The sequence below is a fragment of the Macrobrachium nipponense genome, chromosome 5 (assembly GCF_015104395.2).
Source record: "Macrobrachium nipponense isolate FS-2020 chromosome 5, ASM1510439v2, whole genome shotgun sequence".
In the NCBI taxonomy this organism is placed as follows: Eukaryota; Metazoa; Arthropoda; class Malacostraca; order Decapoda; family Palaemonidae; genus Macrobrachium; species Macrobrachium nipponense.
The window spans coordinates 51,523,854-51,548,611 of NC_061107.1; the positions used below are offsets into that span (position 1 = coordinate 51,523,854).

Consider the following 24,758-nt stretch of genomic DNA (forward strand, 5'->3'; position numbering starts at 1 on the left):
CCAATCATAAAATGGTTGGGGTTAAAAAGCATATAAAATCCAAATGGAAAATTTGCAGTCTACAGAGCTCAGTTCCAACTTATTTAGTCATGTTTCTATACTCTATGTTTTAGTAGACTTAGTTCTTTAATAACCAGCCTTTTCCATGCTGGTTAATGCATTCATGTTTAATAATGATTTTTGTGCTTAGGATATCTTTCAATGACAGGATGATGCTTTTTAAAAAACATATTTCACGTTATATTACTTAACTAGTAATCGAGGTAGAGCGAATTAGATATTAAAGGACATTTGTAGCTCGATATATGTATATGAATCACGGTAATGTGATATGACTTATATAATGACAACGTGTGGGCAAAAGCACAACCACGCTACCGAGGATGAAATGGGTTTGATGCAGTCTCCAAAACTAAAAATACCAGAGCGCGGCAGGTATTTGAGATGGGAGGCGGCATAAACTTATATCTCTTGCGGTGGCGGGGTTGGCTAAGGCTTCACTGCCAGTCCTGGAATTGAAGATGTCGATGGTTCGTGCCCGTCGGCCGGCAATTCTATTATCGCTGAATAAATTCCCCTTAGGTTAAACATATATGAAAATATATTAATTCCGAGGTAGAGATAATTAGATATTAAAGGACATTTGTAGCTCTATATAAATATATATATATATATATATATATATATATATATATATATATATATTATATATATATATATATATATATATATATATATAATATATATATATATAAATATAAATATATATATATATATATATAATATATATATATCTATATATAATATATATATATATATATATAATATATATATATATATATATATATATATTATATCTATATATATATATATATACATATATATATATATATATATATATATATCATATATATATCTATCATATATATCTATATATATATAGATATATATATCTATATATGATATATATATAGAGAGAGAGAGAGAGAGAGAGACGAGAGAGAGATAGAGAGCGAGAGAGAGAGAGAGAGAGAGAGAGAGAGAGAGTGTGTGTGTTTATTTGTGGTAGCGTGTGTATGTAAAACGAAGACGAGGTAAGTAAATGCACTAATTTATGAACGACCTAATCACTGATTCGAAATGAGAAGGATGAAGGAATTGTGAGTTTGCAGAGACGCCACACAATGAAGTTATTACCTCTCTTTTTGCGTCAAGTGACAAATTTGTTTACTTTTGTAACTGAAAAACTTGCAACTTTTTAAGCGAAATCTACAGGTTATGGTTATGATGACGTGTGTTTTGTGTGATAACATCTCTAATTCCAACATTCAGCAAAACAAACTCAGATGCACCCGGAAATATGATGCCTGTTAGAAAACCTAAATTGGAAAAGAGGTTTCCTCATTTGGCGTCGATTGCGGAAGGATGTCGTTGCACACTCGGTTCGCTTCTTCCTGGAAAGTCATCAGAATTCTCATGTGTACATATATTGTTAAGACCCGCCACACAGAGCGAGCAGTAGCAGCGTTGATGCAAGGGCGCTCGGGGAAGGTTGCCTGGGTTTCTCTGTGGAGGGGAGGAGTGTCTACTTGGAAGAGGGTCCGCCATCTTTTTCTGACGGTCAAAAGTTCACTGCCCTCATGGGTGGGTAGGCTTTCCATGTGTCATCTTTTGGTCCGTTTTTTTTTTTTTCTTTTAATTCTGCAAAAGCGAAAGCCCTTGGTTCTATTGGTGTTGGATGATGTTTGTTAAATGACCGGAAAATGTTGTGAAAAAGTCGGTTGCTTGGTATAGGAATATGAGACTTCTTCCTGTTATTGTCATATCATCTTCATTTTTTATATTTATTACCTAACTGGTTGATAAAATGTGCATTGTAGACGACGGAAAAGCATGAAAGCTATACAATGAATTTAAAATGTACTCTTTATTTTAATGTAATTACATAATGTACTAATAAGATGCAGTTTGGCGAGTCTTAACAATATATGTAAACGTAAGAATTCTGGTGACTTTCCAGGAAGAAGCGAACCGAGTGTGCAACGACATCCTTCCGGAATCGACGCCAAATGAGGAAACCTCTTTTCCAATTTAGGTTTTCTAACAGGCATCATATTTCCGGGTGCATCTGCGTCTTTGATTTGCTGAATGTTAGAATTAGAGATGCTATCAAAATAACACGAACAAAAAAGCAACATCATCATCATCATCAACGTGTTCTAAAAACCAACTTTTCTTTTTATAGTTATCACAAAACACACGTCATCATAACCATAACCTGTAGATTTCCCTTAAAAAGTTGTAAGTTTTTCAGTTACAAAAGAAAACGAATTTGTCACTTGACGCAAAAAGAGAGATGAACACTTCATTGTGTGGCGTCTCTGCAAACTCCCGATTCCTTCATCCTTCTCATTTCGAATCAGTGATCAGGCGGTTCATAAATTAGTCCATTTACTTACCTCGTCGTCGTTTACATATACACGCGACCGCAAATAAACACGCACACACTATTTATATTGGGTTCATACACTTCTTTAATATCTTTACTTAGTAGTAAACACACAACATGCAACAAAACCTATAGTAGCCATTAGAAAAACAACATTGCCGATTTTAACCAGGCATATAAGAGATTTAATTATTAAAATGCACTCGGGCATGCCCTTTGGAGTCATTATTCCTCTTCTGTAATGGACACTTGTATGTAAGATTTCCAGACAGAGGAGAAAAAAAAAAAGAAGTTATTTCAGCAATATATATCAGTGAGTGAGAAGGATAGACTTAACTCAAAATAAAAGTAGTATACCTATGTACCGAATATGTCATTTCATCCTTGAAGAGGACGACCTAAAAATTGTAAAGGAACTGAAAGCCAAAGATGACAAATATATGCACTATATCATTAAATGCACACCACAAATACGAAATGCTATTTATGATAGAGATGACAAATTGTGTATAATGTATAGCCGATGCATAGTATACGACTGTTACATACACTCTCAATGCTATACATGTCAGGAATTTGGTCAAAGCGCAACAAATTACAGAAATGACCAAGTCTGGCCTAGGTGTGGTGAAAATCACAATCACATGAATGCGCCAGCAACATTTTAAAATGTGAAAAATGCGTCAAGAAAGGCCAGTGATACTAAATATAAAACATATGATGGCAGTAAGAGCATAGTATATATTATATTAGATGAAGAAATGTTAACGGCGAAAAATAGTGCGGATCCTGGTTTTGACTAACGATCTTCTATAAAAAAAATAATAATAATAATAAAAAACACACACACACGCCTTAAGTGGAAAAAAACCAAAGACTCTCCTATCCTAGGAGCTACGATACGTATTATTGAGAAAACTCTAAAAGACAACAAAAAATATAAGCACCTTATTTTGTTTGTTTGTTTGTATGTTGTTTTTACGTTGCATGGAACCAGTGGTTATTCAGCAACGGGACCAACGGCTTTACGTGACTTCCGAACCCCGTCGAGAGTGAACTTCTATCACCAGAAATACACATCTCTCACTCCACAATGGAATGGCCGAGAATCGAACCCGCGACCACCAAGGTGGGACGCAAACACCATACCAACCACGACACTGAGGTGCTAAGCTGCACCTTATTTTGAAAACGTCCCTGTGGAGGCTTCAACATAAAACCAACAGTGAAAGTGAACAAAAAGAGGACGACGCAATTCGTCAAGTTTATATTCTTTTGTTTATTTACTTATTTTAATACTGATCTTCCTATTGTGAGTACAATAATGATTCACTTTTACAGTAATGGTGTGCAAGAGGCAAAAGGGAGATTGAGGACCAGAAATTTCAAGATAGTTCTTTAGTTTATTCACTACATGCAATCAAGTCGTCAACCTTTATATGGAGAGAAAAAAAAAAAAAAAAAAAAAAAAAAAAAAATTACTTTTTAGAGAAGCAGACTTCAGTCTACCTAGTGTTAAAACTCATAAAAATCAGACTATTTACCGCAGTATAACCCTTCCGAGTACAAACCGTAAGTGTAAAAAAAATAAATAAAAAAAATAAAATAAAATAAAATAAATAAATAAATAAATTATAACTACTTTCAAAGCGTACTATTCAACACATTGCATGTAAATACTGTCTATCAACATATTACAAGTAAATACTGATTACAGTGTAAAAAAAAAAAAAAATAATAATACATGACTAGTGCAAACACAGAGACCTGGATGACGTCGCCCGCAAAACAAAACTAAATCCGCATAAACCTGTGTACACTCACGGTCGGACTCATCTATCACTTTCTAGAAAAGATTATATATATTATATATATATATAATATTATATATAATATATATATATATATATATATCGTGTGTATATCACTCGAGATATGCTATAGAACGTAATAGACTGATATTAAGGGAATTATGGCTCCCATTTACATACAGAATAGTTGCAATGGCATTACCACCGTAATTGGCCTAATAGCCGTGGGGAAGTGCCCCTTTGTCCAACTACCAGACTGACTCACGAGGAAATCTGGCAATTATCAAGACCACATGTGCACACATTATAAGGTTAGGTAAACAAGCTAAGTTATTTTTAAACTCCAGTTAACCACTTGGAAAAAAAAAAAAAAAGATCCACTGAACAAAACTGTACATAACTGTGAAAAATATCTGGACATGAGATATCATTTGGCCATCTTATGATCGGTGACATTGTGTCTGCTGAAATTCTGCAAGCATATCGTTGCATGAACGCCATTTACAGCTTCATAAAAAATATAAAAATCAGCTTTTAATCCGAATATTTCTACTTGTAAACAAACTACAGTGCTCTTACGCCGTAAAAGAAAAATGAAGGCCAGAGGGTCGAGAAAGCTGTCCCAATTCTAGGAACGTTACGTATCTTTCTAAACACAGAGGCTCACTTATATAGAGGCAAGAAGAGAAGGTCTGGACGATGACATCAAAATGTTGAACATTGCGTTCAATTCAACGTGAACTGACTACGCCATATAGGTAGAGGTGGCGGTCGTATCAGTTTGGCTCCACTAAAACAGTGGAGGAAGCTTTCCCAAGGGCAGGCAACACGGTCTCCACCTGACAGCACGCTCTGTATATATATGTTGACAGGGTCATGACAGCTCCGCGCCACTTCTCTCAAACTGATGCGTGGGGCATCCATAAAAACTCCAAATACAGCTTCCAGCTTAACAGACATTTAAATCTAATATAAAGACAATTAAGGTTAGTTCATTTGGTTGAAGGTTTGAGGTTTCTCGTTGGTGTTTGTCTGAGGAAGGTCAAGTGATATCAATTTTTTATTAATGCATTACGCAACTCCATACTTCAAGTAGCCTATAATGGGGCTGCTTTGCTTGTCTGTTTCTCTCCTACAAACGCACCCAAGCAATAATCCGATAGCTTTTTTTAAGCAATACCTCAATTCAACTTTGTATTATTTACGTTTCTAAAAGACATATGAATGTCTTCATGCAATTCGGCATTTTAAAGGTGCCTTAGTGATGAAAGTTGCTTGAAGAGCACACACAACCTTCCCGAGAAACGGACCTCGCAAAACGCTGCTGCTTCAGTGGGACGAGATCAGCGACGCTTCAAAATAGCAACCCACTTCTTTCAAATTTCATGAGGTGGCAACAATTGCGAAGCACAATAGCGGTGTGGCGACAGCTTCCAAAGCTACAAAGTGACCGATATAAATCTTATCACAACAAAATTTAGTGCATACGACCTTGGATATACAATTTATTATAACTGTATGTCAAACGCCGAGAGAGAGAGAGAGATAGAAGGAGAGGAGAGAGAGAGTAGGAGAGAAGAGAGAGAGAGAGAATATCACAAGCTCCTTGCAAACCGGTAAAGCAGGTCAGGTATTAGTTATGCAACACAACTGAAACTTGAGGCTCCTTTGTTATTTGAACATCGTTCTCTCTGTATATTGCCAGAGGAACATGTTGCTCTTCATATTCTCTTACACAACGCACTTCACGGACCATTTGTTTGTTCAACAGACACGCTATGGCAGAAGGTAGACATCTTACAGGTGGTTTTAAATTGGTCCGAGGGAACCAAATCATATATACGTCTTTCATTTCGAAAGAGGCAGGCGCGCGCGCGCGCACACACAGATAATATATATATAGATATATATATAATATTTAAATTATATATATATACTATATTATATATATAATCACAGCCATCGGGAAGGTTGAGCAACAATTACCATTTTGAATAAGGCAATCTATTAGTTATGAAAGCAGGAATGAAAGAATTATGCGTCATATATAAAACACGCTCATAATGACAAAATACTCAATATTTTAATTAGCCTTAGGTCTACAACTTTAAATCCCCTAGCACACTTCAAGGGAAAATTTCGCGTACATGCATTAAAAAAAGCAAAACGGGATTTGACCGAGAATCTTTTCGAGAAAAACATCTTTCCAAACTTGACATAAATCTTTGAACAGTCATCTCCGAGAAGTTAAATATTCTTTTGGTCTTTGTCCAGAAGATGACAAACACTAGCGTCTTTGATATAGTAGCAACAGCGTTTATTTGAGGGTCTCCTCCAACCTTCACCGTGAACAAGAATAACAAATTGACGAGCAGACAGCAACCAAAAAAGTGACAACTCAAAATCGTATACTCGTTCTGGACAGGCAACCAAAGCTTCAAGAGAACCGAATACAAGCCAATCAGTTTCATTAAGAGTTCAATGGTGTCTCGTTTTCGACCCAGTAACCTACTTGTTCTTTGGAAAAATAAAATGAAGACAGGAGTACAAACACACAACTGAAGCAACACAGAATAGACATTCATCAACTAACAGGTACATCAATTACCCAACTGACAACCAATTTGTGTGTTCACATATGAGAATGGAGAGATTTATTTAACAAAACTTGATAAGTTTGGTATAAAGGTTTATTTCTGAATATATAAGCTATCTTTAATCCATTATCCCCGCTGCGACATTAAGGAAACAACTGCACAAGTGAAACCGATAAAAAAATTTGATTTTATAAATTACCATATCCAAAAGATGCTATATATATCAAAACAGAAGAAATAAATTTAGTAGGTAATATGCTCGAGTCTAACATGAATAAGGAATCGGACCCACTTTATCCTTACTCGCCCTATACTTCCAGTAAAAAAAAAACCATTAATAAAAAATATTGACGACCGCACTAGCGTTTCACTCAGACAGTACAACTGACAAGAACTGAAAGCGAGAAACTTTCCATTAAATAACGCTGATGACAAGGAAGAATGTCACATCAACTATACCAGTATTCAAAAACATTTTATACAAAAGACGGTTTACGGACAGGTGGGTGGATCTCCACGACGGCTGCGTATTAGAGCGTCCTTGGTCGGAAGGCGAGCAACATACATCGGGGAGGGGGGGAGGGGGGGAAGGTGGAGGGGGTTTGTTACTAACGCAAGGCGTCGGCCAAGCGAAGTAGCTCAGAGAGAAAAAGAAAGGAACAATGGTATCATGGCTGCTATTTCCTACTAGCGTAAACGCGTTTGGGCTCAATTCGGTTATGCTATTACTGGCATACGGAACAAACACAAGAAAGAGAATACTAAGAGACACGTTAACACACTATGAAAAACCTGAAAAGCGTGGCCACATCCTTATAAAAAAAACAAAATACCCAAGACAACTAATGCATATCCACTGAAATGACTTTTTAGCCGCTTCCCCACATTTTCTACAGTGATACTTTCAAAATTGTTTGAAGCTTAAATCTATAACCATAAAATTAAAATTCTGACAAAAATCCACTGACCGACTTTTAAATGTCGTGATCGGTAGATAAGAAATCTCCATCCTGGGTTTCTGATCTCTCAACAGTAAAATCCCAAGACCCACAATTAATTAATGACCAAGCGTTATAATGATAACATTACACAAAAGAAGGTCAATTGTCGCTCTACCGCACAGCCCTTCTGGTCATCAATGAAGTATCTAACGGGGCTTTAACGGCACTTGTGAAACTGCATGGCAGGTGTAAGTGATGTAGCAATAAACTGAAGGTCTTTTCAACTTCCCAACCCACCTATCCACTGGTGAAACGCCTTTTAGTCGAGAACCTGACCATCTACACGATACAAAGAATAGGGTGCTGTGTTCCACAGCTTCGGGAACTGTACTTGAAGGACCGTCAGCATTTTACACGGAAGGTAAATAGTACCTGAGCGAGCGAGATAATGAGCACTTATTAGAAAACATTGAAATGATGTTGGCTCCAGGAATTTCAACGAGCACAAAGTGGCAGGCTAACTTCAAAATAGTTAAAATAGCTTGAAAAATTTAAACACGCCACAAATACAACCAATCATCAGCATATCCTTTTCTGGAAAACAAACTTGTCATAAAAAAGGGGGGCACTGATAGGTCATACGTCACTCACAAACTACACGAGAATTCTACTCTTTTTACTTATCTTTTTAATAGTGAGCCACCACAGAGTAATAGAAGACTCGTTTGCCAATGCGACAGCTTGGAATACCCTCGTGCACTGTGCACTGACAAACGGCGCACTATAAACGGAATTCCCCTTTCCCAGAGAGAGTATCCGACAAGAGTGTTTTATACAAAATCCAAGAAAATGGCAGATTAGACAAGAAGCTTCATACGATTTTTACATGTTAAGTCAAGGCCACGACGGAGAGCTTCCAAGACTTCACACTAACCAGGGTTAAAGAAAAAGGAAATGGTAGAGGACTGAACGAGCAAGCAAGACATAAGCCAAAAGGGAAGATAGTCCGACTTTTTAGGCCTGTGAAACAATGCTCATTTTCATTAAAAGCTAGCAATTTAATCAATAAAAAAAAACTCTCTTGAATTCGGTGCGGATGGGAATGGCCGATAGGACTCGGATGAGGAGAGAAAAAAAAAAAAAAAAAAAAAAAAAATTTTAAGGTGCATAAAATTGTGTTGTAACTTTTCGTATGATACGAAACACGTTATGCTTCGGTACCTTCAGTTTTGCCGGGCCAGTCTTAGCCACTCCTAAAACCTATGAGAAGTGTCATCAAAATCAGTATATTTCGAAACCATACTGAACATTCATCTCTCTGTAGAGGAACCCCGATAAAAATCATATGAAGTCATATCATTCAGTAGATTTATCTGATCATCATAAAAAAGAGTAAACATTGAGGTAGTTTAAAAAATGAAAACCATAAAGACATGAATTCTTTCAGTTAATAAGTGGAAAGGAAAGAATACAAATGCTATTACGTAAGTTCAAAGACTTGAAAAAGACGTTAATGATTACATAAATAGCACACTCATATTCAATATTAGTGTGAGGTGAGAGGAGAGAGAGAGAGAGAGAGAGAGAGAGAGAGAGAGAGAGAGAGGGGAGAGTAGAGGAAGAAGAGCGAGAGAGAGAGAGAGAGAGAGAGAGAGAGTTACATAACCTCAAGAAATCAATGATGAACCGGCTAAAAATGACTTCGGAGAAACCTCTTTTTATATGAATGTTAACCGTTTCACATCGTCGTCGTCGTCGTCGTCATCATCTGTCAGGGCAATCCGGTTGCGACTGGAGTGCAAGACATCTGACGTTTCAGTTTTCAAGGCAATACCGGGAGATCACGTTACCCACGAGAGAAATTCCCTCCTCTGCCTTTTCCCCTTTTCTCCAGGCAGGCTACGGCGGCGGCTTCCGTCGCCTGAGCAATTAAGGAAATTTCACTTCAAAAATGAACAGCTCCTATGGCACTTCACTAAGTATTTAACAGTCAAAATCCATTGAATAAAACGTAAATAAACTACTTGGATATTTCATAACTATTGTCAATATGCAGAGAGAGAGAGAGAGAGAGAGAGAGAGAGAGAGAGAGAGAGGAAGAAGAGAAGGAGATAGAGAGAGAGAGAGAGAGAGAGAGAGAGAGAGAGAGAGAGAGAGAGAGAGAGAGGTGAAAACATACCTTTACAATTCTGTTCCAGGTGTTAACTACCTCACCTGAATACACGGCTAATACCTTTAAATAACTGAGTGTATATACAGGTGGAAACTAACATTCATACGATACATGGCAGTGGATTAAGAAATGCAGGCGCATGTTCAGTCCAGAAAATATGACTTTGGCCTCCTTAATGACTACATAATTCAGTAGCCGACTTTACTACTGAAGTTTAATTCGGTTGGGACAAACGTGCTATTATTCAAATCTTACAGAAATCAAATTGGATACCAGCTAACTAGGGTAGACTACAGTAAAGAGAGAGCGTTTTTTATACATATATATATATATATATATGTGTGTGTGTGTGATGAAGCATGCTTGTGTTCCGGTTGCGTTCATAAAATCAGCCGACTTCTCCGTTAAAATGGTGCATGGTATTTCAAGCTATCAGACTTAATATTCACAAAGTCTTCCACACACACACACAAAAGGGCCAGAAATGTGAGACAAATATTACCAGCACGTTATTACAATAGCTGGCCGCAGCCAGGCCGTGTGCAAGCTCTCTTGAAGAGTACAAGTGTCTGCCGCACTTTTCCACTGTCATGATTCCTTTTTAGCCTCCTCCCCCCCCCCCCCCCCAGGCCTTTTAAAGCAATCATATTCATCTTTCCTCACTAGGCCAGGAATAGTTCTCTCTCCCAAGCAAACACGAAAAACTCCAGATCATACAACAGGATGAAGAATGTCACTGGCGCTCATTTTCCCGGACTTTTGGGGAACTAACCAACAGTCAGTCTGCTCGATTACCAAGCTTCCGCAAAAATAAAATATCTGCATGGAACGAGTTTGAAACTAAAAAAAAATTAAGTTAAAAATAAATGACCACATAGTTAGTATACAGACAAGCGTAAAAACATGATCATCAACAGAAAGGACGGCATCCAAAACTTTAGGTCCTGTCAAGCAAGATAACTAACTCAAAACAAGGAAGACCGTCGTACACAGACTATATCACAGCCCAGTGTTTTACGATCTCAACATTGGAATTTTGAAATCCAACTAAACATCGTCATTATAATATAATTATATATATTATATATATAAGATATATCTATATATATATATATTATATATATATATATATATATATTTATATATATATAATGTGTGCAAGATACCGGTTTATCCCAGTTGTAGATCAAATATGCAGCATTGTGGATTCAAGATATGTTTTCTGTGAGTGTCGGAAGTTAAGCTGGCAAAAACAAAAAGGGGGGAGGGTTATATACAGGTCATTGTTCGTTAGTCTCCAAATAACAAAATTTATTCATTGCAATATTCCCAATTGGCTGATGTACATTTTAATAATATTCATGAGCAATGGTTACTAGTTGAGTTTGTGGCATAAATTGGTAACGTCATGTTTGCCGTCGAGCAAGTCATCAAAACGATGAACAACATACCGCTCAGGGATACCGTACGTAAAAAATCCCTATGTTTATGAATATGAAAGACGGTAACATTGAATTTACCTTTTAAACCAGCCCCACACCCCCCCCCTTTTTTTTTTGACCAGATTAACTTGCCACACACTCTGAGAACATACCTTGAATCCACAATGCCGCAAATTAAATTCTAAAACTGTGTATAAAGGTATCAATATCTTAACACCATCGTAACTTGTTCTAACCTAACCAGATCTACAACTGGGAAAAAACAGGTATTTTGCACAACATTTTTATTAAAACCATAAGAACAAATGACGTAAAAATCCCAGGCCAGGTTCAGAGGTGTCATTTGAAAGGCAATCCTTGTGACAACGCGAAAAATTCTTTCAAGTGCGACAGATGAAGACGGCAGGATCATCGTGTCTTCAAGCGCACTCCCTTCAAAGAATCAAGTCGCCGGAAGCAAGACGACTGCTTTGTTTCTTGTGAACTAACTGGATGAGAAGGACAAAGTCGTGAAATGTTCGTCCGCTCCACGCCGCTCCTTTAATAACATTACAGTTTAAGTTAAATCCCCGAGATGTCAATAACAGGCATTAAAGAATCAAAATCTTGATTTTCTCCCGACGTATTGAAGCAGTTCAAGAAAGCTAAGTCTTCTATTAACTTCGACTGACAATTTTATTAAACTGAAAATGAACAGATCACGACCCATTTACAAATACATCGGTGGTATATGACTTGTCAAGCAGGAAAATGAATGCCATCTATCGAGGACCCAGCCACAGATAACACACGCCAAGATTATTCCCCTCTCTCTCTCTCTCTCTCTCTCTCTTTCCTGACCGTTCGCAACCAAGACGCCGGGAGAGCACTTGAACGTTGCAACAACCCTGATACGACCTTCTCGTCTCAAAAACGAGCGGCCGACCTTGAGACTTCTGTTTGCGTGGAGGATTCCTCCTTCCCTCCCCATAAAGGATAATGTCTGTCCTCGTACGATTTCGTCGTTTATTTTCCCGAGCCTTCGCTTTCAACGCTCTATTTCCACAGGGAATTCCATTAATATAGCCGAGTGTGTACACAAGAATCATGCTCTATAAACACACGCTATCATGATAAGAAGCTGCAGTTTCAAGTAGTTATTCTTCAAACCTCTCCACTGAACAGCCGTTTCTTCTTAGTGCATAAAAAACACACACATACACAAACATCCATATTTTAAGGTTTTCATTTCCTTGCAGACCTCCACCATTGCATTTTACAACTACAAACCCCACAAGGAATGCTTTAGGGGTTTTATAGTCTTATTAATTATACTAAAATTGTTACGTATTCATTTCTAGGTAGGCCAATTTAACATAGTTGCTACCGCCTTTGTTTCTGGAAATAGCCAGCACGCCTAGTTCTTCAGATTTTCAGCATGGACATTCTGTCGAAATAAACCGCCACACTGCCCAGTACCGGGTTCCCTCATTTCCTTCAAAGTTAAGAATGTGGAACATTTGTGCTGGGAGTGTTATCAACGTTAATGGTTCTCCTACTTAGCTTGAAGACATACTAATACTACTTTAGAGCGTCATGAATTATTGCCTAATCTATCCTGACATTTCTAAACTACTGGTTATGTTATGTGTGATCTATTTGTCGACACGTTTGTTTAGCTTGAATTCTTACTGTCTTTTGTTAAGTTTTCTCTTCAAAAGTAAGGCAAAGTTTATTTTTATTATTATTATTATTATTATTATTTTGTTTTTTGATGTGTTCCATTTGAATGTGTTGGGCCTGAATAAAATTACGTTATCTTAAACTGCTCTTTATTTTTTAGAAGTACTTTACGTATTATTACTCAACACACAAGACATCGAGAGAGACTTTCTCGTTTCATTTTCCAAGCGAAGAGCAGAGGCCACTTATCTTAGTTACATGAGACGACGATGAAACCACAATATCTCCTGAAGCGCTTCACACGATTCTCCTCTAAACTGCCGAGTGACACTACCATTACTATATGGGCTTCTTATTTCCCAGCAACATTGCGAAGCGAAATATAACACGAGACTAACTCCAAGACATCTACAGACAAGTAAACCAAAAATACGAGATCTTTAAATTTCCTACCCGCATTTTATGAATAGTACCAAATGACTGAGACTTCAGGAATAAAACACACGTTACTTGCTCAAACATTTCAACGCGAGCTTTCTCAAGTTATTCTGCGTTTCGGATCTAATGAAAACTGCAAGTATGAAGACGTCAACAAATGAAAGTAGATAACACCATTCAACATTACATGACCTATGCAAGCCTTCTTAAAGGCTCAAACATCAAAGTGTAATGTGCCGATTTATAAACCGGACCTACTTTTTTAATCAATGATTTTTACAATACAAAGAAGCAAAATCCAAATACGCCACTGTAATGTTTTTCGCCAAAATCATTCATCCCACGTCATAAACTATCTCTGGATACTTGAAAGAATGCCATGGATTTTAAAACAAATACATTTGATGTTTCTTCCAGGGTTAACTATAAAGTAAGCATAAATTAAGCACAAATAAAGTGATCTATAAACTCGAAACAACACTTTATAAATCCACATTAAATCAAACCAGGTATTGTACTTAGGTTATCAGTTGCCTTGCTGGAAACATCAAAACATTGATAAAATCCAACCACATCATAAAGTAATCATTAAATGATTGGCAATATATAAAATCTTCAAAATAATACATAACAACGATGTGAATGGAGTTCCGATACTCCCCAATAAACCATGAACCGTAAGACCTTCGTCTATTTCCTAGTATGTGTGATGTAGTGTAGCTGTAGGGTATTGCCAGCTTCAAATACTATTGTATGCGCAACTTTACACTGAGAATTTACCGACGCAAAAGTTCACAATCAACAGGTCTGATTTTCTCTACTGCGACTGCCTCCAACCACTGGAGTATAAAACCCTATCGCTAATAATCCTATTTGTCAAGTCTGCTCCAAAAGCCACACGAAAAATGTGGAGATAATGCAACCATTGAGAGGGACGCAGAGAACAACACAAAATATATAAAACACCATTAATTACGAGGCAGGTTGAATGGCAGCTGGCCAGAAACAGCTGACAGGAGCAATATCAGTTTGGGAAAAGGAAACTGTAGTAGTGAGAACAAGTGCTGGAAATAGTTAATTAACTGATACCACGTTGGGGAAGCCTTAATGCAGGTGGGCCAAATTCGGGGAGGATTAATCAGTAACACCAGGTTTTGGGAGGAATTAATGCAACCATACCAGATTGGAGAGGGATTGATTCAAGTGTACCGGGCACTAGGAAGGGTTTAATGACGGGGTTAACTGATGGGTACCCTGTCTGGTTACAGGAGGTGATGGGGGATCCCAACTGAGGGTTGGGAGGAGGAATGGGAACGGACTCGGAGAGAGGGCAAAAGAGTCTTAGGCGACGACCGCAATGGCAGAAGATAATGAGGGAAGATTGGAGGAGTTACGACTGACTCCCACCACCAACCCCTCCTCCCCCCCACCAGTAAACCCGAGGCCTCGTTCCCATCCACTTGACCTCTCCTCCTCCTCCTCTGCAAATGACTCATGAACTCTTTCTCAACCTCAAAACAACCCATTAGTGTGTGTGTGTGTGTGTGTGGTTTCTCTTTGCAATAACACAGCCTCTTTAAACAACCAACAGCAAAGGAAAATATTCCAGAGATATCAGAATGAAAATGTGAGAAAATAGTCATAGATTACTATATCTATGTATAAATGTTTAAATATATCTCAAAAATAATCATCAACATCTATATATAATCAGTTCCTCGGTCAGAGCTGTATATCTTATCAGTGGCCATCAACCTGCCTTCTTGTCAGCAACTTACAGTTCCAATGAGATCGAACTCTGCAAGGATACCCAACCTCACGTCCTCTGAAGAGAGCTGTAACCTTCAAACTAGCACGTTTATATGGAGAGCAATGCGAAGGCCAGATGAAATAGTTTAGGAACAGATATATATAACGGATTTTCAAGTGATATTAAAAATCTTTAAGATCAAGAATAAGGATCTCTGGCCTTTAAGGATAATTCGTTTTGAGCTTAACTGCCTTACATACCTAATTCAACACATTTTACACTCCATATAACACAAAGAATTTCCTTTTTCCCAGAAAAAAACAATTTGCCTTACTCAGTCTCCATTTCCTTCCTACTAGAGGCGACAAAGCAAATCACCAATATTTTTCAGAAGCCGCAAAAACTTTCCCATTTCTTTCTGACAGGAATCAAATGAATTCTTGAAACAATAAGATTACAACTACACATTTTATACAGGAGTGTGCACAATTACAAACACATTATATATACGATGAAGAATAAAGTGTTTTTACACGCATATATATATAAACACACACATGCAATATATATATATATTATATATCTATATATATATAATATATATATAGATATATATACACACACACACACACACACACACCCACACAAAGCTATATCATCTTTCAAGTCCCTTGGTGGCCATACGGTCAAAGCCAGATGCTTACCGTCGTATCTAAAATCAAGGCCCAGGTTCTCTCATCCTTTCCGATATCAAAGATATTTGTAGTCTAATATTAATATTTTTTTAATAAAAAAAAGCCACTTGGTAATTATGTATATGATTGTATGCATTTTTTATACACTATATATACTAGGCATACACACACTATATATATATATATATATATATATATATATATATATATATATATATATATATATTCATTCTATGCGTAACAGTTTGTATAAAATAAATCTTGCATGGAAATAATGACTACTACACTTTTAGTTGATATGAGAACTAAAGCCTTACATCAGTAATTTCAGTTTATAATACCTTCACCCGGTATAAACATTTGAGGTCATACCTGTATGATTTAAATCTATAATTATTTTCATAAGCGTGATTGTTGCAAGCATTCTTAAGTTTAGCAATCACACTACACCGAGTACCAGTCATGACTAAAGGGTACGTTTGAGGATTAAAATATTCGGCATACAACTGAATTATAAAAGAGATCATGCCAACGCTTAACACACCACAATCTGTCTCGGTGTGTGATACTGGTACGAACAAAGACTTTCCAGTGACTTCCAGACTTGGTACGTAGTAGCAGTACACCGAGCGACTTCGCATGTTACCCACGTTACACGATTTTGCACATAGACCTTGCCATTATTTTATACGGGGCATTTGTATACTGGCCTCTATGAAGACCGGTCGGTAATACTAACCAAATGTAAATGAGCTCCCTCCTTGCACAGTTAGGGGATCAGCGTCTTTGCAACAGGTGATTAAAATTAGACCAGATGCTTGTGGCTGTTAGGTTTCCTTCATCAGTTTGCTTACGCAAAATGGCGTCCACACATATCCAATTTCCTTTATTATAAAGTTATTTTAGTTTTACTCAGTTTCTTATTAGCTTTTATCCGTTCTTTTCCTTTTATAAGGTGAGCTTCCGGTTCAGGGGAAAGAGGGCTTCTTAAGTACATGTAAGGTATTCCTTGACTTATGCTCATAAGAATGCATGCACTGTACATTGCTCAAATATCACCTATCTATATATATATATATATATATATATATATATATATATATATATATAATATATATATATATATATATATAGTGTGTGTGTGTGTGTGCTACAAGAGACCATGGCTGAGTGGTGCAACACTCGGCCCACGGATCGCTTCCGGCCTTAAACCTACGTCAGTCATCCCGGCTGTAAATTGGTTACCGTTTGCCAAGCCCAAGAAAAATGGTAAGAGGCTACCAACCTCATCCCTAGACTTGCCGAGATAACTGGAAGGCAGGAGGATTTTGGCGCCATCCCTTAAACAACATCATATAAATTATGAAATATATATATAATACTATTATTATATATATATATATATCTATATATGGATATATATATATGGTAGAGTGAGAGCGAGAGAGAGAGAGAGACGAGAACGCTCACCTCATAAGTATCGCAACTTCCTTATCACTCGAAATGCTAGATTTTCCAAAAACGTTAACGGAGGGTCCTTGACCGAGTCACGCCCCAACAGGGTGTTCGCGTTAATATTCAAGGCCAAGAAGAGAAACCCCGTGAAAGAATTATTAAAGTGGAGGAAGAAGTTGTCATGAGTGCGGTTCTGTTCAAAACCACAGAAGAAGAAGCACCTCAACAATTACACAAGAAAAGTTTCGAAAGGGCTGTCAGAAGGAAGAGAGGGAGGGAGGGAGGAAGGGAGGAGGAGGAAGGGAGAAGGGAGGGAGGGAAGGACGGGAGGGAGGGAGGAGGGAAAGGGAAAGGGAGGGAGGTCATCCCTCCAACAAACAACGTGCACCATTGTTTAGTGCGGGGGCGGGAATGTGTGCCAGTCAAGTAACCTGGAAATTGCAACTGATAAACCTTCCTCAGTAATTCAACCTTTACTATAATGCATTATAAACGACATAGTATGTAGCAACATTTGCTCCAAGTTCACCGCCATTAATATCAATATTTTATCAATATAAATGGAGAAGAAAGATATTTTTATTTTGAAGATCGATTTGAAAGACGTAAGAACCCTCTTGAGAAAACAGCCATCTTTAAATCGCTATGATGCTGACTTTCAGTCTTGAGAGGAGCACACCAGCCTCCTCCACTCAAGTCATGTACTATAGTATAGGTAATAGGCGGACGTCGAATGACTTTCAAGTGTCAGTCGCTTTGTTTCAAAGGGAAAACAATACTATTTCCCAAAGTCTCAAACCAACGTACTCGGCGTCAGTCAATTTAAAACATAGTTCTCGACATGGCTAAATAAGACAAGAGAAAACTCACTCCGTACAAATGTCGGAAACCTAGATGGCCTACTACTCTCAAAACCAAAAAATGACTCACCACCTGCCTACAATTCATGGCGATTAACTTTCATTGGAAACGATAATGATAAAACGAGCCACGAGCCACGTGGAGAGTGGTCCAGTCATGTTCATTTTCCAATAAATACAATTTGGGCCAATCGTTCCCCCCCAAAAACGAGTCTATTGTGTGTGTGCAGTTCCAAGACCGTTTACTCGGACAGCAGTTCAGTTTCTATTATTGATAAATGACATCAGTCCATTAGCTCACAAGAGTTTCTGCTTATCAATGGCGAAGTCTAGTTGACATATGTATATAACTGGTGATGTCATTAATTTAATGTTTAATTACCGTTAAAGGAAATCTGGAAGTGAGGCAAGTATAAATGAAGCTCTCGGACGTCCTGAAACTACTGATTTACACTTTTCCTGTCCAATACAGAGGAGCCAAATTCAGCAAAATCAAAAGCGCTTACGTCCAACCAGCTATATTCCACACACACACACGCACAGAGAGAGAGAGAGAGAGAGAGAGAGAGAGAGAGAGAGAGAGAGAGAGAGAGAGAGAGAGAGAGAGAGCGATCGGCTCAAAATGATAGACCAGTCACGATATGCTTGCCAGCGACATTTCCCAGACCTTCACCTCCGGCCCCTTTAAATTAGCCTGTTTTTCTATTGTGTTTTAGATCCAACTTGTTTCGTAAAACAATGAAACGAGACAAAATTTAAATTCTCTATTCAACTCAACTCAGTTATATATATAAAAATATAACCATTAATCCCAAACCAACCGCAGGTCAAAAAAATACATGGAGCGTAAAAGCTACTCTCAGATAAAGAGCTACGCATTACAAGGACGTACATATAGATTTAACCAAAATAATTAACCACAATGACCTCCAGCTTCACAAATAATAATCAAGACAAACAGCAAAATTCCCGAATCTACAGCTTAAGAGAAAAATTATAAAACCTTATATACTTATCACGATAAAAACGTTTAAAAGCCATGCCCCCCCTCTCTCTCTCTCTCTCTTCATCTCTCTCCTCTCTCTCTCCTCGTCTCTCTTCTCTCTCTCTCTATCTCTCTATCTCTCTCTCTCTCTCTCTCTCTCTCTCATACGCATTAAAAAATGTCTAAGTCGACCCTCTTATCACTATATATTTTGTAACTCAAGATTCCTTTCCTCGACTCGCTAATATTCCTCTCTTACTAGTCGGTGCATTAAAATCCGTTAACATTATTTTCAATTTTGACCAATATTAAAGCACGTACGATTCGACTTACAGTGTCAATTCGCTACGCGATGCAATACCTTTAAGGACCTAGAGAAGGGGAAATACTAGTACAATCATCTATAAATAACGTCAAGACTTGTTAAGCCAATATATATTTGATAAGTGCATTTTCAGATTAATAACCCAAACATTGCACAAGTAGGAGGCCTGTGTGTGCATCTGTCGTGCAAGTGTAGTTTTCAAAGAACGAATCTGGAAGCCTAGAGAAGTCCAGTCAAACAAGAGATCACTGTAAGTAATAATCTCGAAGCGACGATAAATTATATATATTTACCCACATAATTTAAGGAAAATTAAAGCAAAAGGTGACATGGCCACAAGAGCTTTCAAGACCTATGGTACTGAGCACCGACAGCATCGTCGTATCTAAACACACACTGACAATATGGATACTGATAACCCTCGAACAAGACAGCACCAACAGACACTTTTAAGCGATAGCCTGGGATATTACGACGCTGTTCTACTTCGAAATCCCCATATTACGCAATATTGCTTTCCGACTGAAGTAGGAACATGGGAGATGACTGGTTACTGAAAAGTAGGCCATGTAAAATTCGCATTTGCGAGGAGAAAGAGGCGGCTTGGAAAGTACTGGATAGCACAGTATTGGAAAGAAAGACCCTTGCTGGCAAAGAACAAGAGAGTCCTTGCAACATGCAGAAAAACTGAGGTGGACAAGAGTATGCAAGCAAGAGGGGGAGGGGGGGAGAGCGTTTGAAGCAATTTTGCTGAGCCTTCTATGAAAGCGGTATGAAGCCGGTAATTTTACGGAAGTTTACCGAACAACCCCGGGGTTCTTCATGATTCGGCAGGTAAATTATGAACGTGGCCGTTGTCATTTTATGAAAGTATTTCGTTACAGCCACCTTCTGTAAGTGGAAACATCTCAACAGTTGAACAAACGAAAACTGCTACCAAATACAATCTTCCCTCAAAGAATGAGCCGAGTGTATTCCTAAGACAGGGACCTCAAACCCTCTACTGAATGTCTAATATATTGAAGCTGCAGGTTATGCATCAGCGGCGCAATTTTAGTAAATAGCCTCTATCATTTACCTTCCTATATTTACCTGATATCCAGGACCCATAATGGTTAACAAAATCAATTACTTTTGCCGTCTTTCGTCATATCTTTTGACATCCGCTAAATGACTAGTTACATGGGGCACCACAAGTGCCTTCATGAAATGAGCCGCTCAATGGGTATTAGAAACACAAGGAAGGAGAAAGCTCAATGAAAAAGAGAGACCCCCGACTAGGGATTCAGCTGAGAAGTGAAGGTGGGATAAAAAGTATCTTTGTTTTCTATTAGAACTGTTTGGACTCAACGTATTTATCTGTATAAAGATTTTTTATACACTTGCCATTCTAAAGGATGTCATTAAAATCCAAATCTTTCGTGACCTAATTTAATGTAAAAAAAAAAAATACGTTAGTCGAAATGAAAACCGATAACATGTTCGGACTCTGAGATATCCCATGATTTTTTTTATATATAAAATCATGTCAAATCCCATCTCGACCTCAAAACTTGCTAATGAAGGTTATCTGGGACCAAACGGTCCTTTGAGCAATAAGACATCTGACCAGGGTCAAGAGGCCAATAAAACGGTTATACATCCAACGTTTAAAGAAGCTCGTCAAACAATTGAAGAACTCGGACGATGAAGAATTCCACACCCTGGAGGCCGGTATGGATGACTCAGTGGACAGACTGACACTCGAGTTCGTTACTTCTAACACTTATCTGTGAAATGCAAAAAGCTATCGCATGGGTCTCGCATACAATCCCACAGCCCAACAAGCCATGTCCAAAGATATGTCTGGATGACAGCTTTGTACAGGCGTTGGATGACGAGTATCAAGAGGATGTACATACGTCAAGCCGCGTCATATGACACCTCCTCTTCTCAAAACGATTCGTTAACTCTTTCCCCAAATGTCACCAATGCGGAATACGGACTATCATAGCATCTAAACACATTCAATTTATGATCTCCATCTTCCCAAAACTGTCAGACTGGTACTGGACGGTTATGATAACTGATAATCAAACAACGAAGATTTTGTGCCTGACCAGAACTGCTTTTCAGGCAACGGCAACAAACCATCAATCAATCTGACATTACATATTTCGCACTACTTAATAATCGGCAATTTTTCTGAAGTTAGCAATAGTTAATTAACGTTGCAATGACATGACCCGTATGTCATCATTCTTAGAACAGTTCATACGTACACAACCCCAACCTTAAATGCTATGCAATGTGAAAAGAATGAAGGAAAGAGATGAATCACCCGTCAACCAGAAGTCAGTCGTTGCACGTGGTGTCTGACAAGCTCTACCTAGACGCCCTCTTCGGCTCCAGCGGAAGCTCAAAGCAGTCCCAAAATCGGTCAGGGGAGTGACGTCATCACACGCGCGCGCACACTCTACTGTTTACCCAGAAACCACTTGCGGTGGGAGGAGCAGCCTGACGTCAGTCGTCCAGCATCATCGTCGTCTCCTCCTCGGCCACAACAACAACAAAACAGACAGGCCAGTTCTAGAAGCAGACGCGCTCGCTCCCTCTCTCTCTCTTCTCCTGTCCTCATCATCAATCTATCAACACCGTTCTGACGTGCCATCACGACCCAGTCAACTGGTTCCCCGTTCAGCATATTGGTTGGGGTATGGAAGGAGGGAGGGAGGGGCACTCTAAAGTTTGATTTAGACAGTTCAAGGTCACCTTTCGCATCAGATGCTATTTTGAGAATGTTTGCCTATATCAAAATCCCTATGAAGGCTTCACTTTATGTAACTGGATTTTAAAAATTTCTCTGTTATTTTCCTGGAACGAATGCAGAAAATGTCTGATGATGCGTGTATTCCTCTTCCTTTAATCTTGAAAGGAGTTGGTGCCAGCGTGGCACGAGGGATTGTAACCCAACCACCACGAGGTGACTAGGTGAAAGTCACTTCGTGTCAACGACAAACTTTTCAACTGAGCACACAAACAAACTTCAACTGGTACCGACGATGGTCTGGCGCACGGGAAGGTTTATTGTAACACCGTAAATTCACGAACGTGAGAAGCTGACATATTCCAATGACAACTTCTGAACAGAATCAATAAACGCTTTATGAAAAGGACAAAACAGAACGAACAGAGGGATGCTGTCCATGACCACATTCCCTTTCTCTCGCCACTTTGATAAGATAACGAAACGGCAAAAGGTCACATACATTTGAGCAAAACAACAAAAGGAGGAACAAAATATGACTGGTTTACTGACGCATTCAACTTGTGGTATCAGTTCTCAGTTACCTTCCTTTAATACAGAACACAATAGCGAATAACAAATTATTCTAAGATGCCATCTAAACCTATTATAACACTAAATAACCCTTGAACATCATTTTAGCTGTATTCCATAAAAAAAAAACTTTAAACAAACATAATGACAAAACAACACTAAAAATAATGTCCGGGAATACTGTTAAAAAAAAGATGTGACCTACTTTTTCAACAGTCGTTGTTTGCAACTGCAAGTACAGTTGGCTTATGCAACATTCAATGCCCCTAAGATTGTAAATGTAACCAAAATAGTTTCCTTGACGAATGAACATAAATACGTAACAGCTATTCAAATATCGCCCGTATGGTCATAAAACTCCTGCCAGAGTACATGTACAGCATGATAAAACCAAACAGTAGACCATGAAATGCGGTCACTATTTAACTCCAATCATTTATTCCGAGACATGTCCAGCAAATGATCGAGTGGCCATGCAAAACAGAGTGAGGGAGAGAGATTATACGATTAACGTCATATGCAATCTTGGCCGTTCACGAAAATTATGCTAAATATATATGAAATTCAAAAGCTAAAGAAACACGCTTAGCGACTAAGAACCGAGTTCCAGTGTCAATTTCGGACCAGAGGCGAGACCACAACTGCTCGGTCCAACATTCCACGTCTGGTAGGAAGATCCCACAGAGCACATCGAATGGGACTTCCTTGTGTGCGCAATTCGTAAACGAATGTATGAATGAGTGAATGAAGACAGAATTTGGGTCAACGCCTAACCGCTCGTCTGACATATGCCGCGTTATGCGACCGATAACGCAACAATCCCAGCAAATTTCACGCTTTCAGCAACCTCCACGAAAATGATTCAAAACGTGGACATATAGCTAAGTGGATGGAGGTAGTGATGTGAAGGTCATAACGGTTCATACATACACAAGTATTCTGAGGACAGAAAAAGCTGCTAAATCACCAATGGTCAAGGTGCTTCAAAATTTCCAGTTCAATGTTGTATCATCAAAATAACTTTAAAAAAGAAGAAAATTGCATTTCACAATACTAACTCTAGCCTTCATAAAATAAAACACAATACATATGACCAAAATGAAGCAATTCCTCAATAGTCAGTTATGTGAAGGAGCCGTCTTCCTTATTTCGCTACCTTGTTCCTCACAGAAAATTCGTGATTACATTTTATACAATATATATATCATATTATATCACTCATGGATGTGTACATTCAGATTTTAATGAGAAATTATTCTAAATTCATTAAGAACGCGACTTAACGGACGATAGAATCTATGCATATTAAAGAGAGAGAGAGAGAGAGAGAGAGAGAGAGAGAGAGAGAGAGAGAGAGAGAGAGAGAGAGAGAGAGCAATAAAAATATCCCTAGCCATGAACAACAATGTGGGCGTTGTGCCTGCTTTCAATGGTTCCGACACCCCCCCCCCCTCTCCCGTAACCCACAATCAACCTCAAGATGTGACCTGCCTTCCTGCCCTAGTCGGGAGCATTGTGCCTCTGACCTAAATGTGGTGGGTATCACACACCAGGGGTCATCACCCACACAACACTCACCTAATCAGGGCACCCCCAGTCCCTTTCCCTCCCATATGTTACTTGCGTATTTAAAAACAACTTTTCATTATTGAAAAGTGACAGTCCATCTCTAAATCATAATGATACAATAAACCTGCGACAAACTTCATGAGCCATAATAAAATTGAAAACCTTAAGCTATCTTGCGAAATTCACTGTAAATATAGCTGTGCAACTTACTACTTGCAAGAAACCCTCCAGTACAGTGTCTTCGCAGCCTTCGCTTACCTGAAACAAAAGAATAAAACTGATTGTAA

General features: G+C 38.3%; 1 protein-coding gene across 8 annotated transcripts in view; it reads right to left on the reverse strand.

Annotated features, from left to right (window-relative positions):
- Positions 1 to 24,758, reverse strand: part of LOC135215298 (cytospin-A-like) — a 692,483-nt gene that overhangs the window by 17,518 nt on the left and 650,207 nt on the right. For 7 of the 8 annotated variants that reach the window (XM_064249852.1, XM_064249851.1, XM_064249854.1 and 4 more), the window contains one exon: positions 24,682 to 24,729. The exons of the other annotated variant lie outside the window; for it this stretch is intronic. In XM_064249852.1, coding sequence (XP_064105922.1) covers positions 24,682 to 24,729 — 48 coding nt within the window. The remainder of the gene's footprint in view (positions 1 to 24,681; positions 24,730 to 24,758) is intronic. 8 annotated transcript variants of the gene reach the window in all.